Here is a 26,484-nt window from a genome sequence, read left to right as displayed (position 1 = left end):
GGAGGTTATGCTGAGACTGTGTAAAGCATTGGTTAGGCCACAGCGAGAGTATTGTGTGTAGTTCTGGAATCCACATTATATGAGGAATGTGATTGCACTGGAGAGGGTACAGAGGAGATTTACCAGGATAGTGCCTGGGCCGATGAGTTTTAATCACGGAGAGAGATTGGACAGACATCCCTTGAGAGGCGACATGATTGAGATGTATAAAATTCTGAGGGGAAGGCAGGAAGGAGGTTTTTCCCCCTTGATGGAGGGATCAATGGATTGAAGGGCAGGGGCAGGAGGTATCAAGGAAATATGAAGAAAAAAATTTCACCCAAAGGGTGGTGGAAATCTTAAAGTGTGGTCGAGGCAGAGACCCTCAGAACATTTAAGGAGTATTTAAACATGGGCTTGTGTAAAAGGCTATGGGCCAAGTGCTGGAAAATGGGATTAAAATAGTCAGGTGGTTGTTTTGATCAGCACAGACTCGATGGGTTGAAGGGTCTGTTTGTGGGCTGTAGATCGATATGATTCTATAATGAATTTCATTCTTTGGTGATATTGAATAACAGCTCAATGTCATTGGGCTGGAATCAATGCTCATTCCCTCTCCCTTGCTCCAGGATGAAGGTTCAGCTCTGGACAACTCACCTGGAACCTGTACTGATTATAAGCATGAAGAACACTTCCCACAGCAGTCACTCAAAAAGGCACCAGGGTAGCCAGTTCAGCAATGTGTACTGTCCTTGTAGCTACTGGACCAGATCATAGTTCAGTACTGAAGCCATTACAAATTAAAAATTAACAGAGATGTGAATCGAGTTTCTCAATTATGTTTTATATTACAAAAGGTCAAGATCTGCTCAACTCTCCCACGCACTTACATACTGATAAGCTGTCTCACACATTGATGCACACTCTCACAGCGATACACTCTCATGCTGTGATGCAGACACACACACGTAACACAATCACATAAACATTTATCCAAATACACACACACACACTCACACAACCATATCCTTCCACATAAGCTTAATTAAACTTTCATTTACTTGCATACGCTCAACACTTAATATTTTGACAGGAGCATTCTTGGTTCCTTACACTTAATCTATTCACTTGACCATTGACATGGCATTCAGTGAGTTTTCTTTGATTTAGCACATGTGCACTGTCTGCTCTGAGAACAAAACAGACTTAAAGAGAGGAGAGAGAGAGAGAGACCCCTATGTGAGAATAGAGAGACCTGAAGGAGGGCGATTAAACCAAAGCAAAGCCCATAGTTGTCACGGCCTTTGACCATTTCCACCATTTTACCTGTACTTCTGCTGTATCCACTAACCCTTGTTCACAGAATCACTCTAAGGTCTCCTTACAGAAACAGAACCTTTGGTCCAACCAATCCATGCTGACCATAATCCCAAACTAGTCCCACCTGCTTGCGCTTGGCCCATATCCATCCAAACATTTTCCACTCATATACTTATCCAAATGTCTTATAAACATTGTAAATGTACCTGGATGCACCATTTCCTCTGGAAATTCATTCCACACATGAACCACTCTCTGTGTGAAGAAGTTGCCCCTCATGTCTTTTTAAAATCGTCCTTCTCTCATCTTAAAGATATGCCCCCTGGTCTTGAAATCCCTCACCCAAGGGAAAAGACACCTGCAATTCACCTTATCTAGACCTCTCACGGTTTTATAAAACTCTATAATGTCACACCTTAACCTCCTAGACTCCAATGAAAAAAGTCCCAGCCTATCCAACCTCTCCTTGTAACTCCATTCCCGGCAACATCCTGATAGATCTTTTCTGAACCCTCTCCAGCTTAATAATTTCTTTCCCCTAACAAGGCAACCAGAACTGGACACACTACTCCAGAAGAGACCTCACCAACATCCTGTATAACCCCAGCATGATGTCCCTGCTCCTATACCCCAAGGTCTGGGCAATAAAGGCAAGTGTGCTAAACCTTCTCCTCACCATCTAGCCCACCAGCCATCCCATTCACCCTTCCACCATCTCTGCCACTGCCAGGGTGATGGTACCAAAATGCACATCTTGCCATCCCCTGTGCTTTCAGCATTTTGAAGGGACTCTCCTGCCTCAGGAACTGGACCATGTAGAACCGTAACCCACAGACTGGTCATACCCAGCACCCTGCACAGTGAAAGCTGCTGGGGTTATTACCCAGATCTGCTCCTTTGCCCTGCGGTGGGTCAGACAGCAACTGACGCTTTTGTATAGTTGATTAAGGGCCTCATTAGGAGTGAGGGCTTTTCCCCTCTAATATGGCGTATATTTGTAACACAGGAGACAGGTCAGGGCTGGGTGAGAAGGGAATGGGAAGGCTACACAATTTTGTGTCTGAACCACTTGAACAATGCTGATGCGGGAGGGGGAGTGTCATTAAATCCATTCCTCTATCTCTTTCCACTTCTGTATCTCTTAACATTCTATCGCCACTGAGTTCTATGACTTGGAGCTGAGAGCTTATTTAATGGAACTGCCTGCTGCAGGCCAGAGAGCAGCTTGTCAGAAGCTGTAAGAAACCCTGGCATCTGGTCAGCCTCCACTTCCAGTCAATGGCTTTGGGGAATGGTAGAACTGTGGTTATCTCTCTCAGTGCTGGTGAAGGGAAGTGTGTATCTAAATTACCTGTGGCCTAAAATCTCCTTGTCCTTTTTTAAAAGAAAAGGTTTCTTTTTTATTTGGTGTATATGGTTCAAGGACTTCACGAAATGCAAACTTTATTCTGACAGTGTGAACGGAATGGCAGTGTAACCCGGACCAGGCCCAGTGACACACCAATATTGATGACTCTCCTGTTGATGTCTGTCTCCAACAGGTGGAAGTATTTATGGCTGGCGACTGTCATTCATGGTCTGATGACAGAGGCTGTTTCCTACTTTTTACCTGATGTGGATAACTTCTGGCATGCGCAGAGTTCAGTGATGCTTCTTGGTAAGGGAAGAAGGGAAATGTGGGTATTAATGAAAAGGTAAAGCCTTCATAGTTTTAGCAGGCCATAGAGCTGCTCTCCCTAATTAGAGCGAGATACTGGTGGTGGTTTTACCTGAGGGTCACCACACCTCAGGGGCGGGGAGAGGTTGAGAAGGAGACTGCTTCATAGTAACCTCAGCAGGTGCAGAGTAGGGCACCTACAACAAAGAATATTGAGAGAAATAATTGCTCCTAACCTGATTGTTACTTTTTCCTGAGACTTTACTATTAATGGCATAGATTTTTTTAATTTCAAAAATATACTTTATTCATAAAAGTATCTTTACTTGAATACATGGTCACTGAAGCAGTTCAGTTCTTTACAGTAGCATATAAAGAAACAAACAAACAGAGTTTGATTCTATCCAGCAAACCAAAAGCATTTCTTACTGGTACAAGACTATATTTACATACCTTTGTGGCACCGGGAGTGTCCAATAACTGAATAGATCCCCATTTAACTTCAGCAGAGAGACCTCAGACAGTCGTCTTTTCCCACTGAACCTTGGCAGCAGCAGCTCCAAGCTTTATTGTTAACCCCTGGACCTTGGCATGTACCCCTGGACCTTGGCATGTACCCCTGGACCTTGGCATGTGCCAGTCTGTAACACTCGATTGAGGTCAACTCCTTGCTCTGGAAGACCAACAGGTTTTGGGCAGACCAAAGAGTGTCTTTCACCAAACCGATGATCCTTCAGACACAGTTGATGTTTGTCTCAATGTGCGTCCTGGGGAACAGAACACAGAGCACAGAGTCCGGCATCAGAGAGCTGCTCAGGACGGACTTTCATCTGTCCCAAGACTTCCTTTGCAAAGGCACATTCCAGAAGGAAATGTGTGACAGTCTCTATTCCCCACAGCCGCTTCGAGGCCAGCATGTGGTGGTGCAGAGAGTCCGGGCGTACAGGAAGGATCTTGAAGGATCTCACAGGTTGTGCCCTTCTCACAACCAGCCAAGTGATGTCTCGGTGGTAGTTGGAAAGTTCTGGTGATGAGGCATTCTGCCAAAAGACTTTGATAGTCTCCTCAGGGAACCATGCGACAGGATCCCCCCTCTTGTTTTCCCTCAGGATCTTGAGGACGCTACATTCTGACCACTTCCTGATGGACTTGTGGGAAAAAGGTGCTTTTCTTTGCAAATTTCTCAACAAAGGACAGGTGATATGGAACGGTCCAACTACTTGGAGCAATTCACGGCAACAAGGCCAGGCCCATCCTTCGCTACACTGGGGACAGGTAGAACCTCAGTACGTAGTGACATTTGGTGTTCATGTCCTAAGGGTCTATGGGCAGCTTGAGGTGGCCACACACAAAGGTGACCATCAGGATGAGGTCAGCGTTGGGTACATTATTCCCTTCCCCTACCCAATTTTACACATGGTGTCCCTGTGGCCAGAGTCCATCGTAGACCTGCAGATGAGGTGGAAGATGGTCCATGCTCTGGGAATGGGCTAGAAGTACGTCATATACAATGGCAGCGAGAGTGCCTCTCACTGCGTGCGGGGTCCAGTTCACAGTCAGCCCCTCCGGATTGTCCATTCCCGTCGATGATGCAGTTGAAGTCTCCAGCCAGAATGAGCGGCCTGGACATCGCCAGCAGCAGTGGGAGCTGCTGCAGAACGCCCAGCCTTTCACTCTGGACCACTGGGGCGTACACGGTAATTAGTCTCGGGGAGCGTTTATGTATGTAACATCTGCTACAAGGAGGCACACCCCCACATCCTTAACCTTGGAGATGGTGAAGTTGCCCCCCCTCACAAAAGAATATCCAGGCCAAATTGCCCTGACCAAATTGAATGCCCGAAGACCCACAATCTCGACCATTTCCTGTAGCTGCTGGGAAGTGGTATCCTGCAATCCTGCAGAAACAGGAACTTTGCTTTGATGTTGGCCAGGTAAGTCAATGTGGAAATACATCGCCTGGTAGATTTAATGTCATACACGTTAATATTGGCATTTTTAACACCCGTTTTGAGAGTTTGTAGAATTATCCAATGTCCATTCACCCGTGGTCTTGTCACTGTGGGACTCCCTGCATACCCGTGGTGTGGACGAACTGTCGGACACTCTCCGCACTGAGGTAGCCATCCTGTTCCTCCCTGGGGGCAGGGGGATTGCCCTGATCCGGTGTGGTCGGGGTGGGGATGAAGCCAGGGAGGTCCAGCTCAGCGCCTGTCAGAGGGACTGTTGTGCTCAGCTCCTGGTCGCTGCTCTCAGTTGCCCCCTGGAGCTGTGGTGGGGTGGGTATCCCTTGGTTCCCGATGACTGAAGGTTTGTTCTGAGCCATTCCTCACCTTCTTCCCCCCGCTGAGGTCTTTGTTGGAGGCCCATCCCTCTGCACATCTCCGAGGAGCCGTTGGTGTGTCCATCGTGCAGCTGCCTCTTTCCGTTTGGCTGTGGGGCCTTGGGGGGGGATGGGTTTTCGTTTTCCAGTTGTTTCTCAGCAGTGTTCCAATCCCCCACCTCCTCCTCCATTGACTCTCAGTTCAGGTGGACATTGGGTCGGTTACTGTCCCTCCTCTCCAGCCTGTCCCTCCTATCACATTTTTTGCTGGGATGGGATTGGCACCTTACTGATCCATAGAAGATGGAAACAGGCCCTTCGGCCCAGCAAGGCCACATGGACCCTCCAAAGAGTATCCCACCCGGACCCACTCCCCTATTACTCTACATTTACCCCAGGTTCATGCACCTAACCAACACATCCATGAACACTATGGGCAATTTAGCATGACCAGTTCACCTAACCTGCACATGTTTGGACTGTGGGAGGAAACTGGAGCACCTGGAGGAAACCCACGCCACACAGACAGTCAGCCAAGGCTGGATTTGAACCCTGTTCCCTGGTGCTGTGAGGCAGCAGTGCTAACCACTGAGCCACCGTGACCTTTGGGGATCCACGGCCTGCTTTCTGAGTGTATGTGTCACCACCCTCACCTCCACGCCCGGCATCTTGGGCAGGCCTTGTACAGATGGCCTGCTTCCCCCACCCAGGTTCAGCTCTTGGCCTCCTTGGTCAGGTGGCCCTCCACGATATGCCCTGCCTTCCCTAAGGTTCGGCACACTCTCGCTGCCCTGCATACGTCAGGTAGCCTCTGCTCCCTCCAATCGCAAAGCTGGAGGGTGGGCTGGAGGATGTTCCCAGTGGAGTCCACCTTCAGGGCCACACCTGCCACTTGCTGGTGTATATTCCAAAGGGATTCACTATGTCAGTGCTGCCTCCTTCTAGCTGTGTGTATCTTCTCAGGAAGGCCAGACCATCTGCTGCTGGCATGTGGGGATTGTACAAGTGGATTGTAACAAGCCAGCTCCTCAATGCAGGCAGAACGTACAATTGGTGCTGCAGACAAGAGACAGTGAGGGGACTTTCACCTCCTTTCACATCAAATACTTTCAGGGGATACTCACACTGCTTCACGCTCCTGAAGGTCATGTTGAAGTACCCCCCACCCCAACCACTGGGGAAATCCTGCAGATAGAAGGTCTCCACTGATTGGAACCCACAGCAATCCAGGAGGACTCTCCTGATGAAGAAGGTCCAGTCAACCACCGATCCTTCCTCCATCTTCTTCACGGTCACCCTGACCACATTGCGGACCCCATGCCTGGCTATAGCTCTGGGTGGCTGCTCACTGAATTGGCATAAAGCATCAAGATCCACCAGTTGCAGCTCAACTCAACTGGCAATCCTCCATGTTCTGCTCGCAATCACCATCCAGCAGTGATCTTGAGATCTTCCAATGGTGAAAGTTCCCAGACTCGTCCGAAGACAACCGCCTTCCTGATACTGGTCCCCCCCTTGCTTTTCGGAAGGTTGGTGCAGACCCGATGGAGCGAATGGCTTTTTTCCACAATGTAAAGATTCTATGATTCTTTTCTATCCCTTATTTAACATTAAATCATCATCTGGTCCCTGGTTCAGTTTGGTCTTGGGCATCCCTGCCAGAGCCTATTCAATGGTAATATCTCGCCCATGACTTTGGAAGGAGGTTAGAGGACCCTGTGAAAACAGTGGTTGCTTTGAGCCACTGACAAAGTTTCTCTGAGGTTTTTGCAAGGGGTATGTCAAGGTCTGAGCATTTTGTGATGTTCTGTCTGCTGCCTTCTCTACTGGGGAGTGTCAGCCTGGATGTTTAATAATAATGGCCACCTGCAGCTTAGCATGTGACTGCAATTCTCATCAGGAGGTTGGCGATGAGGGCGGAAGGACTACTTTTCTGCAATTCCTTTTGGAAATTAAAGACTGCAGAGCATTTCTGACACTCCAAAAGAGAGTTTTGCGAAAGTTTGGGCAATATCAATTACTGCACGTTGTATGCAGGTACACAGTAGTTTGTAAAATGGCACTAAAAGATATAGTTGGAGAAAATGGGAGAATTCAACACTTATAAAGAGGACTGATGTAATTGTGAGCATAATAATGGGTTAAGAACATAGACCATTACAGGCCCTTCAGCCCTCGAGATTGTGCTGGCCTTTAAAAGTTACACATGTATGGCTTAAAAAGAATAAAGTAGGAGATGAGGATAAAGTAAATGTTTTCCTTACAACTTTATAAGGAGGAGTAGTAATTAAGGCAAGATTGGGATGATTTCTTGAGAAATTAGATCTCACAAAGAGAGACGCTTTGTGGAACTTGATAAAATGATACCTTGCCAATTTCAGACAAGATTCAGCTCAATGTATTCTGGGAAATTCTGTACATTTTACCATTTTATATTTGAATGTACAAGTCTTTTTCTAAAATGGACAGGGAGTGTAGTATATTTCAATTGTTACATTGGTCTCTCTACTGTCATCTCTGTTGGGGAGGTGTAAGTGATGTTAGTTGAGTCGCGGCTCCCCGCAGCTGATTTGACCACCAGATTTGACCACTCTTTCCTGCAGGACCTGATTGGTCATTCAGGACCGCTGTTTCTATTAGAGACATCACGCTAAATTGAACATCTTATTCCAATTGCAGGTAAACGTCTGCCACTCCACATTATCGTTCTCTATCCCATTATTATCTACCAGAGTTATGCTGCTGTCAGCTGTCTTGGGTTACCATGGTGGGCGGAACCATTTGCTGTCGGACTTGGTGATCTACTGATTGATCTTCCATATGACATCATGGGTAAGATGTCCCTGTATCTTCTGTTGTGTTGCTCCTCATCTGTTAATGGAGTTTACCCAGAAGGCCCCACTCTGAACTGATTGCAACGGGGTCAGACAGGTGGATCGCATAGTGTATGAGTTCCCTGACTGGGACTGTTACCCTGGTCCAATCACGGATTCCTATTGATGTGAAAGAGTGTGTGTCAGGGATATTGAGACCTGGGATTCTTGACTCAGTGAGTGACACCTATTGTCAAAGGCTAGCATTTGTAAATAAAGGGTGAGGGACAGAGGGAGGGAAGGAGGGAGGGAAGGAGGGAGGGAGGTGTCGATATTTGGGGGCAGGAGTCAGCGGTTGAAGGGTGTCAGTGATCAAGGAGGGTGAGTGAGTGAGTTAGTGATTGACGGAGCTGTCAGTGGTTGAGGGAGTGAGTGATTGAGGGATATGTCAGTGATTGACGGAGTGACTGAGTGATTGAGGGGGTGAGTTAGTGATTGAGGGAGGTGTCAATGATTGGCGGAGTGAGTGAGTGATTGAGGGATATGTCAGTGATTGAGGGGGTGAGTCAGTGATTGAGGGAGGTGTCAGTAAGTAAGGGGGTGGGTGAGTTAGTGATTGAGGGAGGTGTCAGTGATTGGCGGAGTGAGTGAGTGATTGAGGGATATATCAGTGATTAAGAAAGGTGAGTGAGTGATTGAGGGAGGTGTCAGTGAGGGAGTGAGGAAGTGAGTGATTGAGGGAATGAGTGAGTGATTGAGGGAAGTGTCAGTGGATTGAGTCTGAGAAACACAGAATCAGCCCCCGATACCCCTCCTGATTGCAGTCCAATGGTTCCTGCTGACAGGAATGTGTACAGACAGTGGTCACTGCTGCTGGCATTGGAGCACCCCCCCCCCCCGCCCCACCAACCGCCATATTCACTAGAGGACCAGAGAAAATGTAAAGCTCAGGGATGGGGGATAAGGAAAGAAAAAGGACTTTACCGCAGAAAGATACTGGAGCATGCTGACAGACAGTCTGTCGCCGAATTATGGTTTCCATCGCACCCCTGTGAATATTTTTATTTTGACAGGCCGTTTGGTGATTCTCAGTGATTAGAGTGAGGAATGACACAATATGTGTGTGTTCAGGCTTGTCCCGACCTCCTGCTGGTTTTGTGATTCAGTCCAAAACAGAACCTGTTTCTCCCCATTCAGTGCAAATCCTCTTTCAGAATGGCACCTCCACAACTTGCTCAATACCAGGCTCCTCTCTGTGGGGACACCATTCATTGTTTTCCATCCTAGCAGTTAGACCCCACAGGTTTCTAACTCTGCTCAGCTCCTCACCTGTGCACCAAGCCTGAATCAGGTATTGGTACAGGTCAGTCCCATGTTAGTTACATCAAGAAGCCCATTCCTAAAAGAGGAGCTTCCTTTGCCATGGAGTTCTCTGAGGATCTTTCCCTTGGTGTATCACAAGGCTCTCTTCCCGAGTCATAGAATCCCTACAATGTGGAAGCAGGCCATTCAGCCCATAAAGTCCACACTGACCTTCCAAAGAGCATCCCACCCAGACCCAGCCCCCTCCTACCTTGTCCCTGCATTTCCCTTGGCTAATCCATCTCTCCAGCACATCCCTGGACCATATGGGGCATGGCCCATCTGCCTAACCTGCACATCCTTGGACTGTGGGAGGAAACTGGAGCACCCGGAAGAACCCAACCGGAGGCTGGAATCGAGCCCAGGTCCCTAGCTCCGTGAGGCAGCAGTGCTAACCACTGAGCCACTGTGACACTGAATTATCAGAGTGAGGATGAAAATCTCCTGTGGCAGATTTAAATGCAGCAGATTCTGCTTTTTGTTTGCATGAGAGATTTATTAAACTCAATCTCGCTGCGGTTTAAATTAAAATGATGAAGTTATGATTCAGCTGCCTCTTTCCATTTTTCTCTTCAGCAAATGTTAAGCATCTAATGCCTGGCCACCAGCCTGAAGGATTTATTTAAGCCACAGGGAAAGATGGAACATCTAGCTTGGAAATTTTATTACTAGAAATTCTTGCAATTTTCTTTTGCATTCCTGAGGTCCAGGACAAATGGGTCTGTTCTTTCCAATTAGATTTCATGGCGGCAGAGAGATTTCCAACAGTGGCAGATGTCTGCGTATTTCTTTATGCCAAATAACTCCACATCCACCTCACTGCTCCCTCAAATTTCAGCTCCACCCAGTCTGTTGTGCCTTTCCCTCTGAGTCAGATTGCCATGGGTTCAGACATTACTACGGTCCTGAGCAGCCACTATAGGTGGTGTCCCTGCATTTCCCTTGGCTAATCCATCTCTCCGCACATCCCTGGACCATCTGGGGCATGGACCATCAGCTGGTGTTCAGCGCTGGTTCAGTGGATCTTGAATTGGGAGAATTCAGGCATTTGCCCTGAGAGGGGGGGTCTCCGATTCCTCATCGTACTTCTATACGGTGTCAGGAGCTTTGTGAGGAAATGCCAGCTACCGGGACAAGGCCAGGCAGAGATATAATACCAAGGCTTGAGTATAAACTACTGGTCCCCTCCCTCCCTCCCATGCAACACTTCAGATTAGACTTCTGAACAGAGCTCTCAAATTTCAAATCTAATGTTGATCTCGCTCTTTGTGTACCCTCTTTACAGCCGTAATTTTGTATTCCCCGCTCTGTTCAATCACCTATCGTCTTTGTATAGTACGACCTGCCTGCACTGCATGCAAAACAAAACTTTTCACTATACTTAGGTCCATGTGACAATAATAAATCAAATCAAATCAAACATTAAATACTGCAGTTTTGGAGAGGTATGAAACAGGAAAGCACGGAGGCCTGATCATCTTTCTTCCCTTGACTTGATGCTGCTACAGTCTGGGAGTTATAGAGTCACAGCATGGAAACAGACCCTTCGGTCCAACTCGTCCATGCTGACCAGATATCCTAAATAAATCTAGTCTCATTTGCCAGCATTTGGTTTATGTCCCTCTAAACCCTTCCTGTTCGTGCCCCCATCCAGATGCATTTTGAATGTTGCAGTATTGATGGTGAACTTGGCTGTGATACAGTTCAAAGCGCCAAGAGTTACGTGTCCAGCTGAGAGTCCTGAGAGCTGCCAAGTGCCTGCCCCATCTCAGATTGTCACCCGGAGGCCTGCAGGCCCAAGTCCCTCCCTGACCTATTCATATTGGGCCGATTTAATTCAGACCTGGGAGCCATTACTGTGGGTCCCAAATCGCTCAGACTGATGGGACAGGAAGCAGCTCCATTGGATGGAGCTGTCATGCCCAGTAATTTCTTAAAGTTCGCTGCTTGACCCTTCCCATGGGCCAAATATTAGTTATTCAGCCCATTGATGAAATTAGATCAGACAGGAAGAGCAACTCAGCCAGCTGACATTGAAACTGCTGTTCTGACACGGCCCCTGCTGTGGTTCACATACAGGATTTCTGCCGTTTTATCAGACAAATGTGAATAGTTCTAATATCTGACAACAGAGTTAGGGATGAATAAGCCAGTCATGTGACTGATTCTGTTTGAAGCTTGCATTTTTCACAAACCAACCGGCTCTCAAAATGAGAATTCTGTGTGGCCTTAATCCTCATGACTGAACGAAGCTTTTCAATTATTCTGCTGAGGAATGCAGCTTTCGCTCTGCTATTGGTACAGGAGCTAAATACAATCCAATCCAGCTGGGATTTGAATGCTTGCCTGAAGAGATGCATTCAGATGAGGTTGAATCTGTCTTTGCTTACATAACCGAGGCAGAACTAAGCACTTAATTCGGAAAGATCCCTGCATTTGGATAGTGTCTTTCACATCCTTACATAGGATGCAGAACAGTACAGCATAGTACAGGCCCTTCGGCCCACACTGTTGTGCTGAGCATTTACTTTACAATGTTGCAATGTGTTTCCTGGCCATTAATTATCTGGAAACGCTGCACAGTCAGCACTCTTCAATGCCTCGCAAACTCCTCTCCCCTCTATCCTTTCTTGATGGGTTTCAGCCTGATCTGCTTGACCAACACTGGCTGAATATGCCCACTTTAAAATTTCCACACTCTTGTTTAGGAGCACCCTATGAATAGTTTCCGCCACTTTAGTTTCCGTAACCCACTCCCTTGGTGCTGATCAGATGAGGGATGTCAGCCTGGCTGCTGAGAACTCCCTGATCGTTTTTTTTCAAAAAAAACCCTAATATGGCATCCCATTCTACATTCCACCACAAACCCACCCCCCCACCAAAACAGACAGCCCCTGTTGAACTGCTCATTCAAATACAGCTCCAACAACGCAGCCCTCCCTCAGTACTGTTCTGATGCTTGATGTTCGCTCGATTGAATCCATGACCTTTTGATTGAGTTGAGAGAGCTACCAGTAGAAACAAATTGACCTTCTACCCTTCTCGCACAAGAGAGAGGGAATGGTTGGGCTAAGAGCGGCAGACATAATTGGCCGTGCTGATGAACTGTTTACTGGATAACACTGAGCTGGGAGTAGCTCCCAACTCCACCCTTTCACTGGGCAGATGCAGTCTGCCACAGCAAAGTATAAAGCGAGTGATCCGTTAGTAAAATGAGCCTGACATGGAACATCTGTATCCCCTAGATTTTGGTTAAACATACAATGGCAGCCATTCCTCACTAGGGCATCTCATGGCAAGATTGGAACATTTAACTGCATCTCAAATCAGCTGTCATGTTCCTTTGAAAGGTAAAGTCACCAATACCTTACCAGACCAGGGCCACGCTCTCTCATTAGAGAGACACACAACTAGTGCTGGTTTAACCCAAAGGTCACCACATCTCAGATGAGGGAAGAGGTTGAGGAGGAGGGACCTACATGTCCTTGAGGAAGGCAGTCCTCAGATGCTGCAGGAATTGAACCCACACTGTTGGAGTTACTCTTCTTGAGGGGCTACCCATCCAGCCAACTGAGCTAAATCAACCTCTATCTGCCTTTTGCAGAGTTTAAGGCATTCTTACAGTCGCCTTTTCTGTGAACTACATATGGAAATAGATAGTATTATTGGGATCACCATTTCTTCTGGTGGTCATGTTGGGTTATAATGTCATAGACCACTGGTGCATTAAGCTTTGTCACCTCATTTCTCCTGATGGTGCTACATTTATGTTTTAGGGTCACTGTCTGCTCTCTAATCATTCTTTGACCAAGTCAATTAACACTAAGGCTAGGAGCAAACCATTCGTGCCTGTGGAGATTGACAGTGCTAGATGCTGGAGTCTAGCCTGATTCAGACCTTGGTGAATATACTCACACATGTAAGGTCACTGGATCTCAATCAGAATGGGAATGCTGACTGACATTGCCTTCCTCTCTGTGACTCCTGAGAGACTAGTCCAAATATATTATTACCTACTAATCCTGCTGAGCTGGATCAGCTCCACACAGAACAAGGGGTGGGTGGTATAACCCTAAAGTTAGAGTATGACGTTGAGAGGTAACATCAAGAAACATTCCTTCAAACAAAAAGAGTAGGAGGGTCAGAAACCCTTCTCCTTGTTGAAATCGGGTTAATTGGAAAACTTAAACGTGAGTCATGTATTTCCACTAGATTACGTTAAGAGTATTCAATCAGATGTGGGTTTTACTAGATTTAAGATAGATACAAACAAGGGTAGGCCATTGGTCCCATGAGCCTGCTCTGCCATCGAATAAGATCATGGCTGGTCTGATTGTTACCTCCTTCCACATCCTCACCAATTCCTAGAAACCTTTCAGCCCCTTGCTTCCCAAGAATCTATCCACCTCAGCCTTAAAACTATTCACTCTGCTCCCCTCACGTTTTCAGGAAGAGAGTTCCAAAGGCTCACGAACACCTGAGAGAAAAAAAATCACCTCCTTTCCGTCTGAGACCCTTGTCTTTAAACAGTGAGCCCTGTTCTAGATTGTCCAAAAAGAAGAGACACATCCGACCTGTCAAGACCACTGAGGATCTTATGCTGCAATCAAGTGCCCTCTTAATCTTCCAAGCCCCAGGGGATACAAGCAAGGTCTCTTCAACATTCCCTCATCAGGGGGCATAATTTTAAGGTAATTGGAGGAAGGTTTAGGGGAGATGTCCGAGGCAGGTTCTTTACACAGAGAGTGGTGGGTGCACTGCCAGCAGTAGGAGTAGAGTCAGAGACATTAGGTTCATTTAAGCCTCTCTTGGATAGGCACATGGAAAATAGTACAATGAAGGGTATGTAGGTTAGTCTGATCTTAGAGTAGGATAAGAGGTCAGCACAACATCGAGAGCCGAAGGGCCTGTACTGTGCTGTACTGTTCTGTGTTCTATGAATCCTCCCATTGCAGGTATTAATATGGCAACAAGTCTCTGAACTGCTTCCAAAGTATTTACATCCTGCCTTAACTAAGTTGGTAAATGCTTCAGACATAGTCTCACCAATGGTATGTATAACTGAAGTTTAAGCTCCCAACATTTGTATTCAATTCCCCTCATAATAAAAGATAATATTCTACTCACCCTCTTAATGACTTTCTGTGCCTGGAGTCTAGCCTTTTGCAATTCATGCATTTGGACACCCAGATCTCTCTGCATCAGTTCAGTGAATTTAAGGGTTTAATCCAGAAAGTGCACAACAGATACTTTCCAACACAAATGGACTGACCTATTATCTATGGTTAACTAAAAAGCTCAAAGATAGTATCAAATTCAAAAAAGGCATATAATTCTGCGAAGATAGGTGGCAGGTTAGAAAATTGGGCAGAACATAAAGCAAACAGCAAAGAATTACTGAAAGATTAAGAAGGAGGAAAAACAATCAGTGTGCCAGAGAAAGTTAGCCAAAGATGTAAAAACCAATCAGAAAAGTTTCTTCAGATATTAAAAAAAAAGTTAACAAAGTAAGTATTGGGTCTATTGAAAATGAGTCTGGGGAATTAGTAATAAAGATAAAGAGATGGTAGGTGAATTGAACAGATATTCTGTGCCAGTTTTCACAAGAAATGATATAAGCAGCATCCTGGAAATAGCTGGAAATCAGGAACTGAAAGGGAGGGAGGAACTCAAGAAGTTAAAATGACGAGAGAAGTAGCATTGAGTAAATTATTGGTACTGAGTTGGTAAATCACCTACTCCTGATGGTGTTAAAAGAAAAAGCCAGCAAAATAGTTGGTGTGTTAGTTTTAATTTTCAAAAACTCATTAGATTCAGGGAAGGTTCCTTTAGATTGGAAAATAGCTAACGTATTTCCTTTATATTTAAAAAGGGAGGGAGGCAGAAAGCAGTAAACTAAAGGCCAGATAGCTTAACATAATGTCATAGGCAACAAAATAGAAGCTGTTATTTAAACATTATAACAAGGCACTTGGATACGTTTCAGGGTAATGAGGCAGGGCCAACATGGTTTCACCAAAGGCAAACATGTTTATTTAATTTATTGAATTCTTTGGAGGGGTAACTTCTGCTCATCAAAGGGAATGAGTGGATTACTGTATTTAGATTTCCAGCAGGTATTTGACAAAGTGCCATATCAAAGGTTGGTGCAGAAAATAGAATTTGCAGGAGTAGGGATAATGTGATGGCTTGGATAGAAGATTGATTTATTAACAAGAAGCAGTAAGTAGGAATAACTGAGTCTAAATATGTTCAACAGGGCCTTTCTTAGTTGATAAAGACACTTTCAAAATATTTATAATCTCCTAAGTGGAAATACAATTCTTTAAATTGCTAGATTCTCACATTGACTTAAAATACATTGTAAAATATTTTACAATAACTGGGAGAAGAGCTAGCTGGGGCCTTCACTTGTTCCTGAGCCACAGTTTTGTGATGTCTTTCTGAGGGCAGTCTTTAAATGCTCTATTCACTCATGGGACATGGGCCTCACTGGCTGGACATCCAGCCTGTTCCTAATTGCCCTTGAGAAGCCGGTGGTGAGCTGCCTTCTTGAACCGCTGTTGTCAATTCGGTGTAGATTCAACCACAATGCCATTAGGGAGGGAATTCCAGGATTTTGACCCAATGACAGTGACCCAGTGACGGCGATGTGTTTACAAATCAGAACGGTGAGTGATTTCGCAGGGAACTTGCAGGTGGTGATGTTCCCATGTATTTGCTGCCCTTGTCCTTCTAGGTGGAAGAGGTCATGCGTTTGGAAGGTGCTGATTTTTGGTGGCATTTCTGCAGTGCATCTCGTGGTTGTACACAGCATCTGCTACTGAGTGTTGGCAGTGGAGGGACTGGATATTTGTGGATGTGGTGCCAATCAAGCGGGCTGTTTTTTCCTGGATGGTGTCAAGCATCTTGAGTGTTCTTGGAGCTGCACCCATCCAGACAAATGGGGAGTCTTCCATCACATTCCTGACTTGTGCCTTGTAGATTGTGGAATTTTGGGAGTTAAGAGGAGTTTACACACTTCAAGATTAAAAAGAAACTATTCAATCACAGGATGTGGGTATCATGGCTAGATCAGCATTTATAATCCATCCCTAATAGATATTGTTAGGCTCTTCACTCCACATTTTTATTGAAGTCAAATTTTACCATCTACCATGGTGTGGTTTGAACCCCAAACATCAGCTAGATCTCTGGAATAATAGGTAAGGGATAATACCTCTAGCCCAACACTTCCCTTACTTATTCAGCTAAAATATTTATATATAGCTAGTCCAGTTCAGTTTCTGGTCAATGGTAACCCCCAGGATGTTGTTATTGGGGTAATCAGTGGGAAATATAATTGATTGTAGTGGAACAGAGGGAGCTTGGAGTAGGTGCACAGGTCTCTGAAAGTGGAGTCACAGGTAGACAGGGCAGTGAAGAAGGCTTTTGGCACACTGGCCTTCATCAGTCAGGGCATTGAGTATTGAGGTTGGGAAGTCATGTTGTAGTTGTACAGGATGTTGGTGAGGCTGCACTTGGAGTATTGAGTTCAGTTTTGGTCAACTTGCTATCGGAAGGATGGAAAAAGTGCAGAGGAAATTTTAAAGTGTGTTGACAGGACTCAAGAGTCTGAGTTATAGGGAGAGGTTGGACAAGCTAGGATGATTTTTCCTTTACAGCGTAGGAGACTGACGGGGGATATTATAGAGGTGTATAAGATTGTAAGAGGCATAGATTGCATGATTGCACTTTTTGCCAGAGTTGGGGAATCAAGGACAAGAGGGCATCAGGTGAAAATTAGAGTGGAAAGAATAAAAGGGAGCCTGAGGGGTGGTATGCATATGGAATGAGCTGCCAGCAGAAGTGGTTGAGGCAGGTACATTAACAACATTTAAACGGCATTTGGACAAATACATGGAGGGGAAAAGTTCGGAAGGATATGGGGCAAGTGCAGGGAAATGGGGTTAGTTTGAATGGACATCTTGGTCGACATGGACCAGTATGGACCAAAGGGCCTGTCTCCGTGCAGTAGGACTCTATGACTCTATGAATGTTAGTGGGCAGTGATTAGGATGTCTCTTATTGGAGATGGTCATTGCCTGACATCTGTGTGGCGCAAATGTTACTTGCCACTTGCCAAGCCGAGATATTGTCCAGATTTTGTTGTATTTGATCACTGACTGCTTCAGTATCTGAGGAGTTGCAAAAGGTGCTGAACATTGTGCAATCTTCAGCAAACATCCCCACATCTAAAGTACTGAAGTGCCAGCCTAAACTATAAACTCTCGTCTCTGAAGTGGGATATCTACCTCCAACTTGCTGACTCAGAGGTGGGAGCTTTCTAGTGACCCCCATCAACATCCAGTTGCCTAATAGAGACATCAGTCTGGCTATGGCATTCACAAAGGAGTGTTCTATGGGGCTGATCACTACAGGGAGAAATGAGGGAAGCTGACTGGAGTGATTGAACACGTTATCCAAATGTAGATTTTCCCAGATCTCAGCCGATCCTGCAGCATAACTTGCAGATTCCACATCAGAACCTACTGTTGAGTGGGATTCAGATTGACTCATTTTAGTCTGTGCTGCATGTTACTGCAATGAGTGAAGCCAGTAGTAGGTGGGCTGGAGTTGAGCTGTTTCCCTGTCTGTGGGTTAAGCTGGCACAGTCAGGAGGGAGTAGCTAGTGTGTAAGATGCTGTTTGAGCTTCACACAGTTTCATGATTGTTTGCCCACCATGACATCTGTCAATTGTAATTTTCAGGCATCAAACTACTTTGGTGGACTTGGCATGACACGGATCCCAATATTTATGACAGACACTATTGGGTACCCTGGACTTCATATATCTTCCACATGTCATTCGCTTGTTGCTTTGCATTCCTTATAGACCTTGGCAGGTAAGTGGGTATTAATAAGTCACTCTCTGTATAGGACTTGTCAAGTCCAATAGAAGTAGCATGCTTAAAACCATGTCAAAGAGTGTGGTGCTGGAAAAGCACAGCCGGTCAGGCAGCATCCGAAGAGCAGGAGAGTCGACATTTTGAGCATAAGCTCTTTCCTGATGAAGATCTCGAAGCGTTGACTCTCCTGCTCCTCGGATGCTGCCTGACCTGCACCACACTCTTCAACTCTGAGCTCCAGTATCTGCAGTCCTCACTTTCTCCTATAACCATATCACTCTCCCAGAGATCGAATGACTAAAATATCTGTTGATGCAAGTTGTCCAAGCGACTCTATCCATTCCATTTATCTCTCCCATCTCTCCTAATGACAACATTGTCTCGGGTGACTGTGGTCATATCCAGAGGCCCAGGGTAGTTCTGTAGGGCCATGGGTTCAAAACAAAGCTGGTGAAGTTTTAATTCAAGTAGTAGTAAATCTGGAATTGTCTTAGTAATATTAACCAGAACAACTACCCTGACTGCCACAAGAACACATCTCATTTAATAGTGTCCCTAATGGACATTTGACTGCAGATTCACAGCTGACAGGTGCTGAGGCAATGGGGGACCAATGCTGGATTTGCCAGCAATGTGCACATTCCATAAACAAATGAAGAAACACAAAGACACTTCTGGCTGCAATTGGGGCTTCTCTCATTTCAATGTTTCCACCTTAGGGGAGCCTCCACTAATGGTGGCTCAGTGGTTAGCACTGCTGCCCCACAGCGCCAAGGACTTGGGCTCGATCCCAGCCTTAGGTGACTGTCTGTGTGGGGTTTGTACATTCTCCTCGTGTCTTCATGGGTTTCCTCTGGCTGCTCTGGATTCCTCCCACAGACCAAGGATGTACAGCTTAGGTGGATGTGCCATGCTAAATTGCCCGTAGCATCCAGGAATGTGCAGAGTAGGTGGAAATACAAGGATATGGGAATGGGTCTGGGTGGGATGTTCTTCAGAGGGTGGGTGTGGACTGGATGGGCCAAATGGCCTGCTTTCACACAGTAGGGATTCTATAATTCTCTGATATTGGGACAGATGCGACCAGGTCCAAAGGGACAATACTGGGCCATTTGCTCTCCAACCCAAGAAACTTTCATCCCATCCATGAAAAAAAAGATATTTGGATGAGCATTTGAAATGTCATAAGGTTCAAGGCTTTGGACCAACAGTAGGTTTAACATTCTTAAGGGCCTTTTCTGTACTGTATGATTCTGATTGTGGGCCTTAATATGAATGCAGAGTACTGGGCTAAAGGTAAGATTCTTGGTAATGTAGATGAACAGAGAGATCTTGGTGTCCAGGTACATAGATCTCTGAAAGTTGCCACCCAGGTTGATAGGGTTGTTAAGAAGGCATAGGGTGTGTTAGTTTTTATTTGTAGAGAGATTGAGTTTTGGAACTGTGAGGACATGCTGCAGCTGTACAAAACTCTGGTGCGGCCGCACTTGGAGTATCACATACAGTTCTGGTCACCGCATTGTAGGAAGTATGTGGAAGCTTTGGAAAGGGTTCAGAGGAGATTTACTAGGATGTTGCCTGGTATGGAGGGAAGGTCTTACGAGGAAAGGCTGAGGGACTTGAGGCTGTTTTCTTTAGAGGGATGAAGGTTGAGAGGTGACTTAATTGAGACATATAAGATAACCAGAGGGTTAGATAGTGACAGCCTTTTTCCTCAGATGGTGATGGCTAGCAAAGGGGACATGGCTTTAAATTGAAGGGTGTCAGACACAGTTTCTTTACTCAGAGAGTAGTAGGGGCATGGAATGCACTGCCTGCAACAGTAGTAGACTCGCCAACTTTAAGGGCATTTAAATGGTCATTGGATAGACATATGGATGAGAATGGAATAGTGTAGGTTAGATGGGCTTCAGATTGGTTTCACTGGTCAGTGCAACATCGAGGGTCAAAGGGCCTGAACTGCACTGTACTGTTCTATGAATTCTGCTTTCCCTGTAACACTGCATTTCCCATGTCCAATCCACCTGTCCTGCATATCTTTGGACTATTGGAGGAAGACACAGGGAGAACATACAAACTCTGCACAGTCACCTGAGGGTGGAATTGAACCTGCATCCCTCACAGTGTGAGGTGGCAGTGCTAACCACTGCGCTGCCCCAAATGGCTTGCATTGGTTCTGTATAATTCAATGATTACGTTTTTTTCCAAGTGTTAAATTATACCAAGTGCCTTCTGTGAAAGTGCTGGAAAGGCTGATTGAATTAAAGCGATCATAAAATGCAAACTAATGTACGAGACATGACTAAGAGTCCCGAGTGACATCGATTTTCAGTGCAGATTAGGGAGTGATGAGGGATTGAGTGTGAAATCCCTGATGGTTAGCAGATTCAGTGAATGTCAGTCTCAGCAACTCACTGAGAGGTTAGATTTTAATTTTCCAGATCTGCTGGGAGTTAGCCGCGTGCTCATTTTTCACCCTGTGGCTAACAGGAAGGAACGTTGGCCGGGGATAAATTGGGCAGTTGTAAGTCACAAGAGTATAAATGCCACAGCTGCTGTCATGACAGCTTTCAAAAACGTTTGCCAAATGTCAGAGCCATCGTTCTGGAGCAGATTACTGCACTCTGACGGCCGACGTGCAATCACAGAAACCCTTGCCTCCCTTCTCAGTGTAGCATCCTCTCTGTTCAAATTCTCTGCCAGTGTCCTTGCCTGTGTGTGTCAGCTAACCCAAGTGATACCCAACTGATACAATCCACTGGCAAGCCTTCTCAAGGTGATTTGTAAGGCTACTTTTAATCACCATCCATTGAGGGTGGGCAGCCCTCCATTAGCCCTGCAGCAGCCACTGGGGTGACACTGTATCAGAGCACCAGGACAACGACAGGTGAAAAACTGCATTTCTCTTAGCACTATCTCAATCTTCCACATGTTGCCTTTACTCACTCTCCCTTTACATGATAGTGGATCAGAAACTCGAAGTGGACATTTAATTCCAAAATCTGTTCTTTGATAGATGTCGCTACAGACAAAACAAAAATTAAACACTGCAGATATCAATTCAGTGCTGACAAAGTCCTGTGTGGGACCCATGGAATGTTCCACTTGGAGTGTGTCAAGGAAACATCAAGCAGAATGAGACAAATGTAACAGAAAGAGTTAATGAGGAGGCTGACTATCTTTCCCCCTTTAGCAGAAAGCAAATTCTTTCAGACAATGTTTGTGTTTTGTCCTTCCCAGGTGGGACTAGATTGGGTTGGGATATCTGGTTGGCATGGATGGGGTCTGTTTCCATGCTGTACATCTCTATGACTCTATGACTATTAAATAGGAATTAAAAATTGATTGTAATCCTAGTCTCTGTGCACTAGTTAGCTGAGGCACTCGTGGGTATTAGCAAGGGTTTGAGTTATGGTGTGTTAGGAAAGTCACAGACAAAGAACCACTTGCTATTTATCTCTGCACTGCATGTAAAAGAATGCTTTCACTGTAAGGGCTGGAAGCCAACTATAGAGTCATAGAGCACAGAAACAGGCCCCTAGGCTCAACTCATCCATGCCAATCAGGTTTCATAAACTGAATAGACCCATTCGTCTGTGTTTTGCCATTGAAAGAAAACAAGACAAAAGGTCCTCAACTAACTACAAAGCTGAGAATCCTGATGAAGGGCTCATGCCCAAAACGTCGATTCTCCTGCTCCTTGGATGCTGCCTGACCTGCTGTGCTTTTCCAGTGCTACACTCTTGACTGAGAATCCCGAAATCCAACTACTAACTATCAATGTTTCACTGTCTCCTCTTCACAACCCATTCAGAGTGTCTAATCTATACATTTTTAGACATTTATCTGATGTTTTGGATTCATTCCTTGTCACTAATCTATGCGTGAGTTATTATTATTCTTGTGGTTAGTAACCGATAAACACACTTTTAACTCAAGAGATCCTTGTCAAAACACCAATTCAGTCGGTCTGAGAGAAAGTCATCCACAGGAAATGATCCTTCTTAAATTAACCTTATTGCACCCAAACCAAGGGATGGGTGAATAAAGATGGGAAGCCAGTTTCTCCCTTCTCAACCCTAAGAATTTAGGGTATCCTAGAGTATATAATTTAGGGTTGACTGTGATAACTTGGTGAACCTTACCAGTGTCTGAAACAGTATCCCTGGAGTAATGTATATCACAGAACCCATTGTCTTGGAGTGAGTGGTCTGTAGAGAATCTTCACATTCAGTGTAGAAGGCTTCAGCACGTACAATATCACTCACCATAGAATCTGGCAATTTTAAAGAACTTTTAACACTTAACGCAATGAGTTTGTAAAAACTCAATCGGCATCTAAGCTGGGAGTTATTGATCAACCCTGGTGGACATCTTGCTGTTTTTATTTTTGTAAAAACCCACTACCAAAGCATCTACTAACTAGCATCTACTAAGTAAATAATTAACATTGCCTACTAGGGAAGTCTAACAATATGAAAAACATAATGGTGAAAAAAAGGAGGAAACAAAAGCAACGTCGTGTCAGAGGTGAGATAATACACTCCATCCCCAGTGGTGCCCAGCTCTCTCTAAAAGCTACCGGTGGAAGTCCTTTTTCTTTGAGCCACCACCAAATCACCCGTTAATTAATTAAAGAAATCACAAGCTTTGCCCACCAGGAGTTGGTAGGCGTCCTTTTTTAAAGCACGTTTTAATGATTATGTTTATTAACCACATCAATGTGGCAAACACACGTAGGTATTTTTAAAGCGACCTGTCCTAGTGGGACTTCCAGCTCAGAGGTAGGGACACTACCACTGTGCCATAACAGCCTTCAGTTGAGATATTTGCTGAGTAACCTGTTCAGACACACCTGTGGGATGTGAACCTGGGTTTTCTGGCTCAGAGGTAAAGATTCTGGTGGGAAGCCTCTTTTTTATACATTATGTAAATTACCACCTCGTTCTGAAGTGTTGGGAGTTCTCTCATTCTATTCTGTCCTCCCTATGTTCTTTATTTTTACCCAGAGATACTTTCTCGCACCTCTGAATGTTTTCCCAACCACCAAACCACACGAGTTTCTTTTTAAACGAAAAATTTACAAGCTGTGCCTGACAGTGACAGTGCAAAAACAGCAAGAAGGAAGAGAGTAAGGGGATTAAATTAAAATAGAGCTGGATGGAACAATAATGCACAATAATAATAAGGGGGGGGGTTAAATCAAAATGGACTTGGAAGGGTTTGCCGGTGGGAGCCGTTCCTATTGCTGAATATTGTGCTGAGTTGTGTATGTTTAAGAGATGATATTAATAGGAGCACTGCGCTCTGAAATGGCCGCACCAGTGTTACCCACTGACTGATGTCACAATCTGCCTACTCTGCACCTGCTGGTGAAGGTCCTTTCCAAGTGGTTAAAATTCCTACTAAAATAATGTCAGACGCCAAAATGTTGGGTTCTCAGGAGCCAGATTCAGTTTGACTTTGCCTCCTTATTCTGTAGCCTTCCTGCTCACGTTCGAACCATGTAACTGCCTATCAAAGGCAGTTTTACATTACACTGTTTCAGACATTGACGTCATTACAATTTAAACCCATTATCTGCAATGTCAGACTGCATTTGGTAATTGATGTTGTATTTAAATCTGCAGCCTATTTAATGTGGTAACTGATATAAGTCTCTCTGTCTCTCTAAGTCACAGAGATCTGTTAACTGATATGGATCTCTTGCGCTCACTAAGTCACCAACACAATGCAGGTTCCCAGGGTGTAAGTGAAAGGTCTTTTAGAATGTGGCTGTGGATTGTAGCATTGTATATATTACTGCAGTCAGTCTTTGTTATATATCATTCGCGCTTTCCTCTAAATTGAGAGCCTGACAATCTTGTAGTGATGTGAGCTCCATGCCCTCTTGATGATGTTCACCCAGTGAACAGGGAGAACTCCAGCCATGCTCTCTGTCCAGGAGGAGGTGGTTTGAATGCTGAGAGTGCCTTCACTGGCCCTGAATGGGGGTAAAGTGCTGATTACAACACAGTGAGAATGCTCTGCACATCGCAGCTCCAAGGTCCGTATGTGCACACATCATGAGCTAATGGTAGTCTATTGGCCTTCACTGTCCAGGCTGTCATTGTGGGGGGCAGGGGTTCCAGTGAGAGAGAGAGAGACAGAGGGAGAAATGGAGGAACATCAGGGAAGTAGGTTCTGGAGGATGATGGAGATGGCTGAACCTTAACAGAACAATTACAACAATTAAAAGGCATGTGGATGGTTAGGCAAATAGGGAAGGGTTTAGAGGGATATGGGCCAAATGCTGGCAAATGGGACTAGATTTATTTTGGATATCTGGTCGGCATGGACGTATTGGACCGAAGGGTCTGTTTCTGTGCTCTATAACAGCCCATTGAAAGGGCAAGGGGCTCTTCCTTCACCCTGCATTCCCAGTGGCAATCTGTGTCTACAGGAAGTGTGGACGAGGACGGTTATACAGGGTTAAGGCCCTAATTCTGGGAGGCGTGCTGCCTGTGGATGATGGAATCCTCCGCTGTGCCTGTTTTATAGGAAGAGAAATCTGGGCCTGGTGCTACTCCAGGCCCTTTATCCATCCTCAGGCCCCTCATCTTTGATCCTTTGATGGGTTCCTATGAGCCCCTTGGCAATCTGCTTTAGCTACTATAGAATAGAGAAGCACTGAAGGTGGATGTTCAACCCATCAGATCTATGCCAATGACTACCCCTGCGTCCACTCACCTATGCTTTCCTTTCTTTTTCTCTCTAAACATTTATTCTACTTCCTTTCAAACCAGTATCCACCACAATATCAGGGAGGGAGTGCACTCAAAATCCTAACCACTCTTTGGTTCTCACCTCTGGTCCTTCTGCCAATCAAATTAAACCAAGTTAAATCTGGGCCATCTGATTATCAATACCTCTGTCATTGAAAACAGGTTCTAATTATTCTATCCAAGGCCTTCATTATTTTATCCATCTCCATCAACTCCCTTCGGACTTTTTAGCTCCTTAGGAGAGCAACGCTAATCTCTTCCTCATCCCTGGAGCCACTCTGTAAATCTCTCCTGAACTCCCTACAAAGTCTTCCTATCCTTCTGTCACCAGAATTGACATCAAGGCTGCATTTGACTGACTATGGCAGCAAGGAACCCTATCGAAACTGAAGTCAATAGAAATCAGGGGGCAAACTCTCTGCTGGTTGGAGTCATAGCCTGGCACAAAAGAAAATGGTTGAGGCGTTTGGAGATCAGTCATCTCATCTCCGTGACATCTCTGCAGGAGTCCTCAGGGTATTTTCTTCCCCTTCACCAAATTACCTACAGTATTCTTCCATCTATTAACCATGATCACCAGTAAATCGCCCTTGTTTTCCAGTTGATAAATTTACATACAGAACCCTATTAAGGGAAATGCAGACCACTAAAGATGAGGGGGAGGGGGAGTGGGAGTGGGCTAAATCAAAATGGAGTTGGAAGGGGAGATAAAGCACTGTGTACCTGGCAGTGCCCACCTTTCTCCAAAGGCATTGAGAATTTGGTGGACCCTGCATGTGTCTGATGACACTTGGGCATGAACATAGCCATGGAAGAGGGGAAGGCAGTCAGTAGCTATGCCCCGTCCGCAGACTGCTTCCTGGACCTTTTGTAGCCAGTCTGGCTAGCCACAGGAGCAGACTCATTAGGAGGTCCTCTGTCTTTCTCATAGCCCTCCCCATTTTCCTCAGTGCAGTGACCTAGGCCCAGTCATCTTCAGCTACTCCACCATAAAGTCAGAAGTGGGGATCTTTGCTGATGATTGCACAATGTGCAGCACCATTCACAACCCCTCCAACAATGAGTAGCCAACATCCAAGTGCTGCAATAATATCCATGCTTGGGCTGACAAGTGGCAAATGACATTCATTGCGCAGTCTGAGGGACTACTCTATAATTCTCAGGGGCTACTTTCTGGATTTCAGGGGCTCAATGAGCTCAGTGATGGTGTCAGCTCACAGCCTCACAATTAGTGAAAGCATTGACCACCCCGTGCTGAACCATCTTGTCTTTGGTGTTGCCATCTTACACCGTAAAGCCAGCAATGCAAAATGGCACTTGCCACCTTTTCCTGACTCTTGCGTGCTTTTTGATGGGTGGGCTGGACATCTTTAAGAT

At 45.4% G+C, this 26,484-nt stretch overlaps 1 protein-coding gene across 2 annotated transcripts in view; it reads left to right on the top strand.

The window, feature by feature from the left end:
- LOC122562775 (uncharacterized) overlaps positions 1-26,484 on the top strand; it is a 139,897-nt gene that overhangs the window by 52,699 nt on the left and 60,714 nt on the right. The window contains exons 3-5 of one of the 2 annotated variants that reach the window (XM_043715946.2): positions 2,841-2,956; positions 7,959-8,111; positions 18,205-18,340. In XM_043715946.2, the coding sequence (XP_043571881.2) occupies positions 2,841-2,956; positions 7,959-8,111; positions 18,205-18,340 (405 nt within the window). The remainder of the gene's footprint in view (positions 1-2,840; positions 2,957-7,958; positions 8,112-18,204; positions 18,341-26,484) is intronic. The other variant, XM_043715948.2, reaches the window with a different exon arrangement.

This window comes from Chiloscyllium plagiosum, unplaced genomic scaffold (assembly GCF_037043375.1).
Source record: "Chiloscyllium plagiosum isolate Xiang-an unplaced genomic scaffold, Cpla_swu_hap1 HiC_scaffold_24, whole genome shotgun sequence".
Classification (NCBI taxonomy): Eukaryota; Metazoa; Chordata; class Chondrichthyes; order Orectolobiformes; family Hemiscylliidae; genus Chiloscyllium; species Chiloscyllium plagiosum.
The sequence above is the reverse complement of the archived record's forward strand: the minus strand, read 5'-3'. Positions and strand labels throughout refer to the sequence as shown.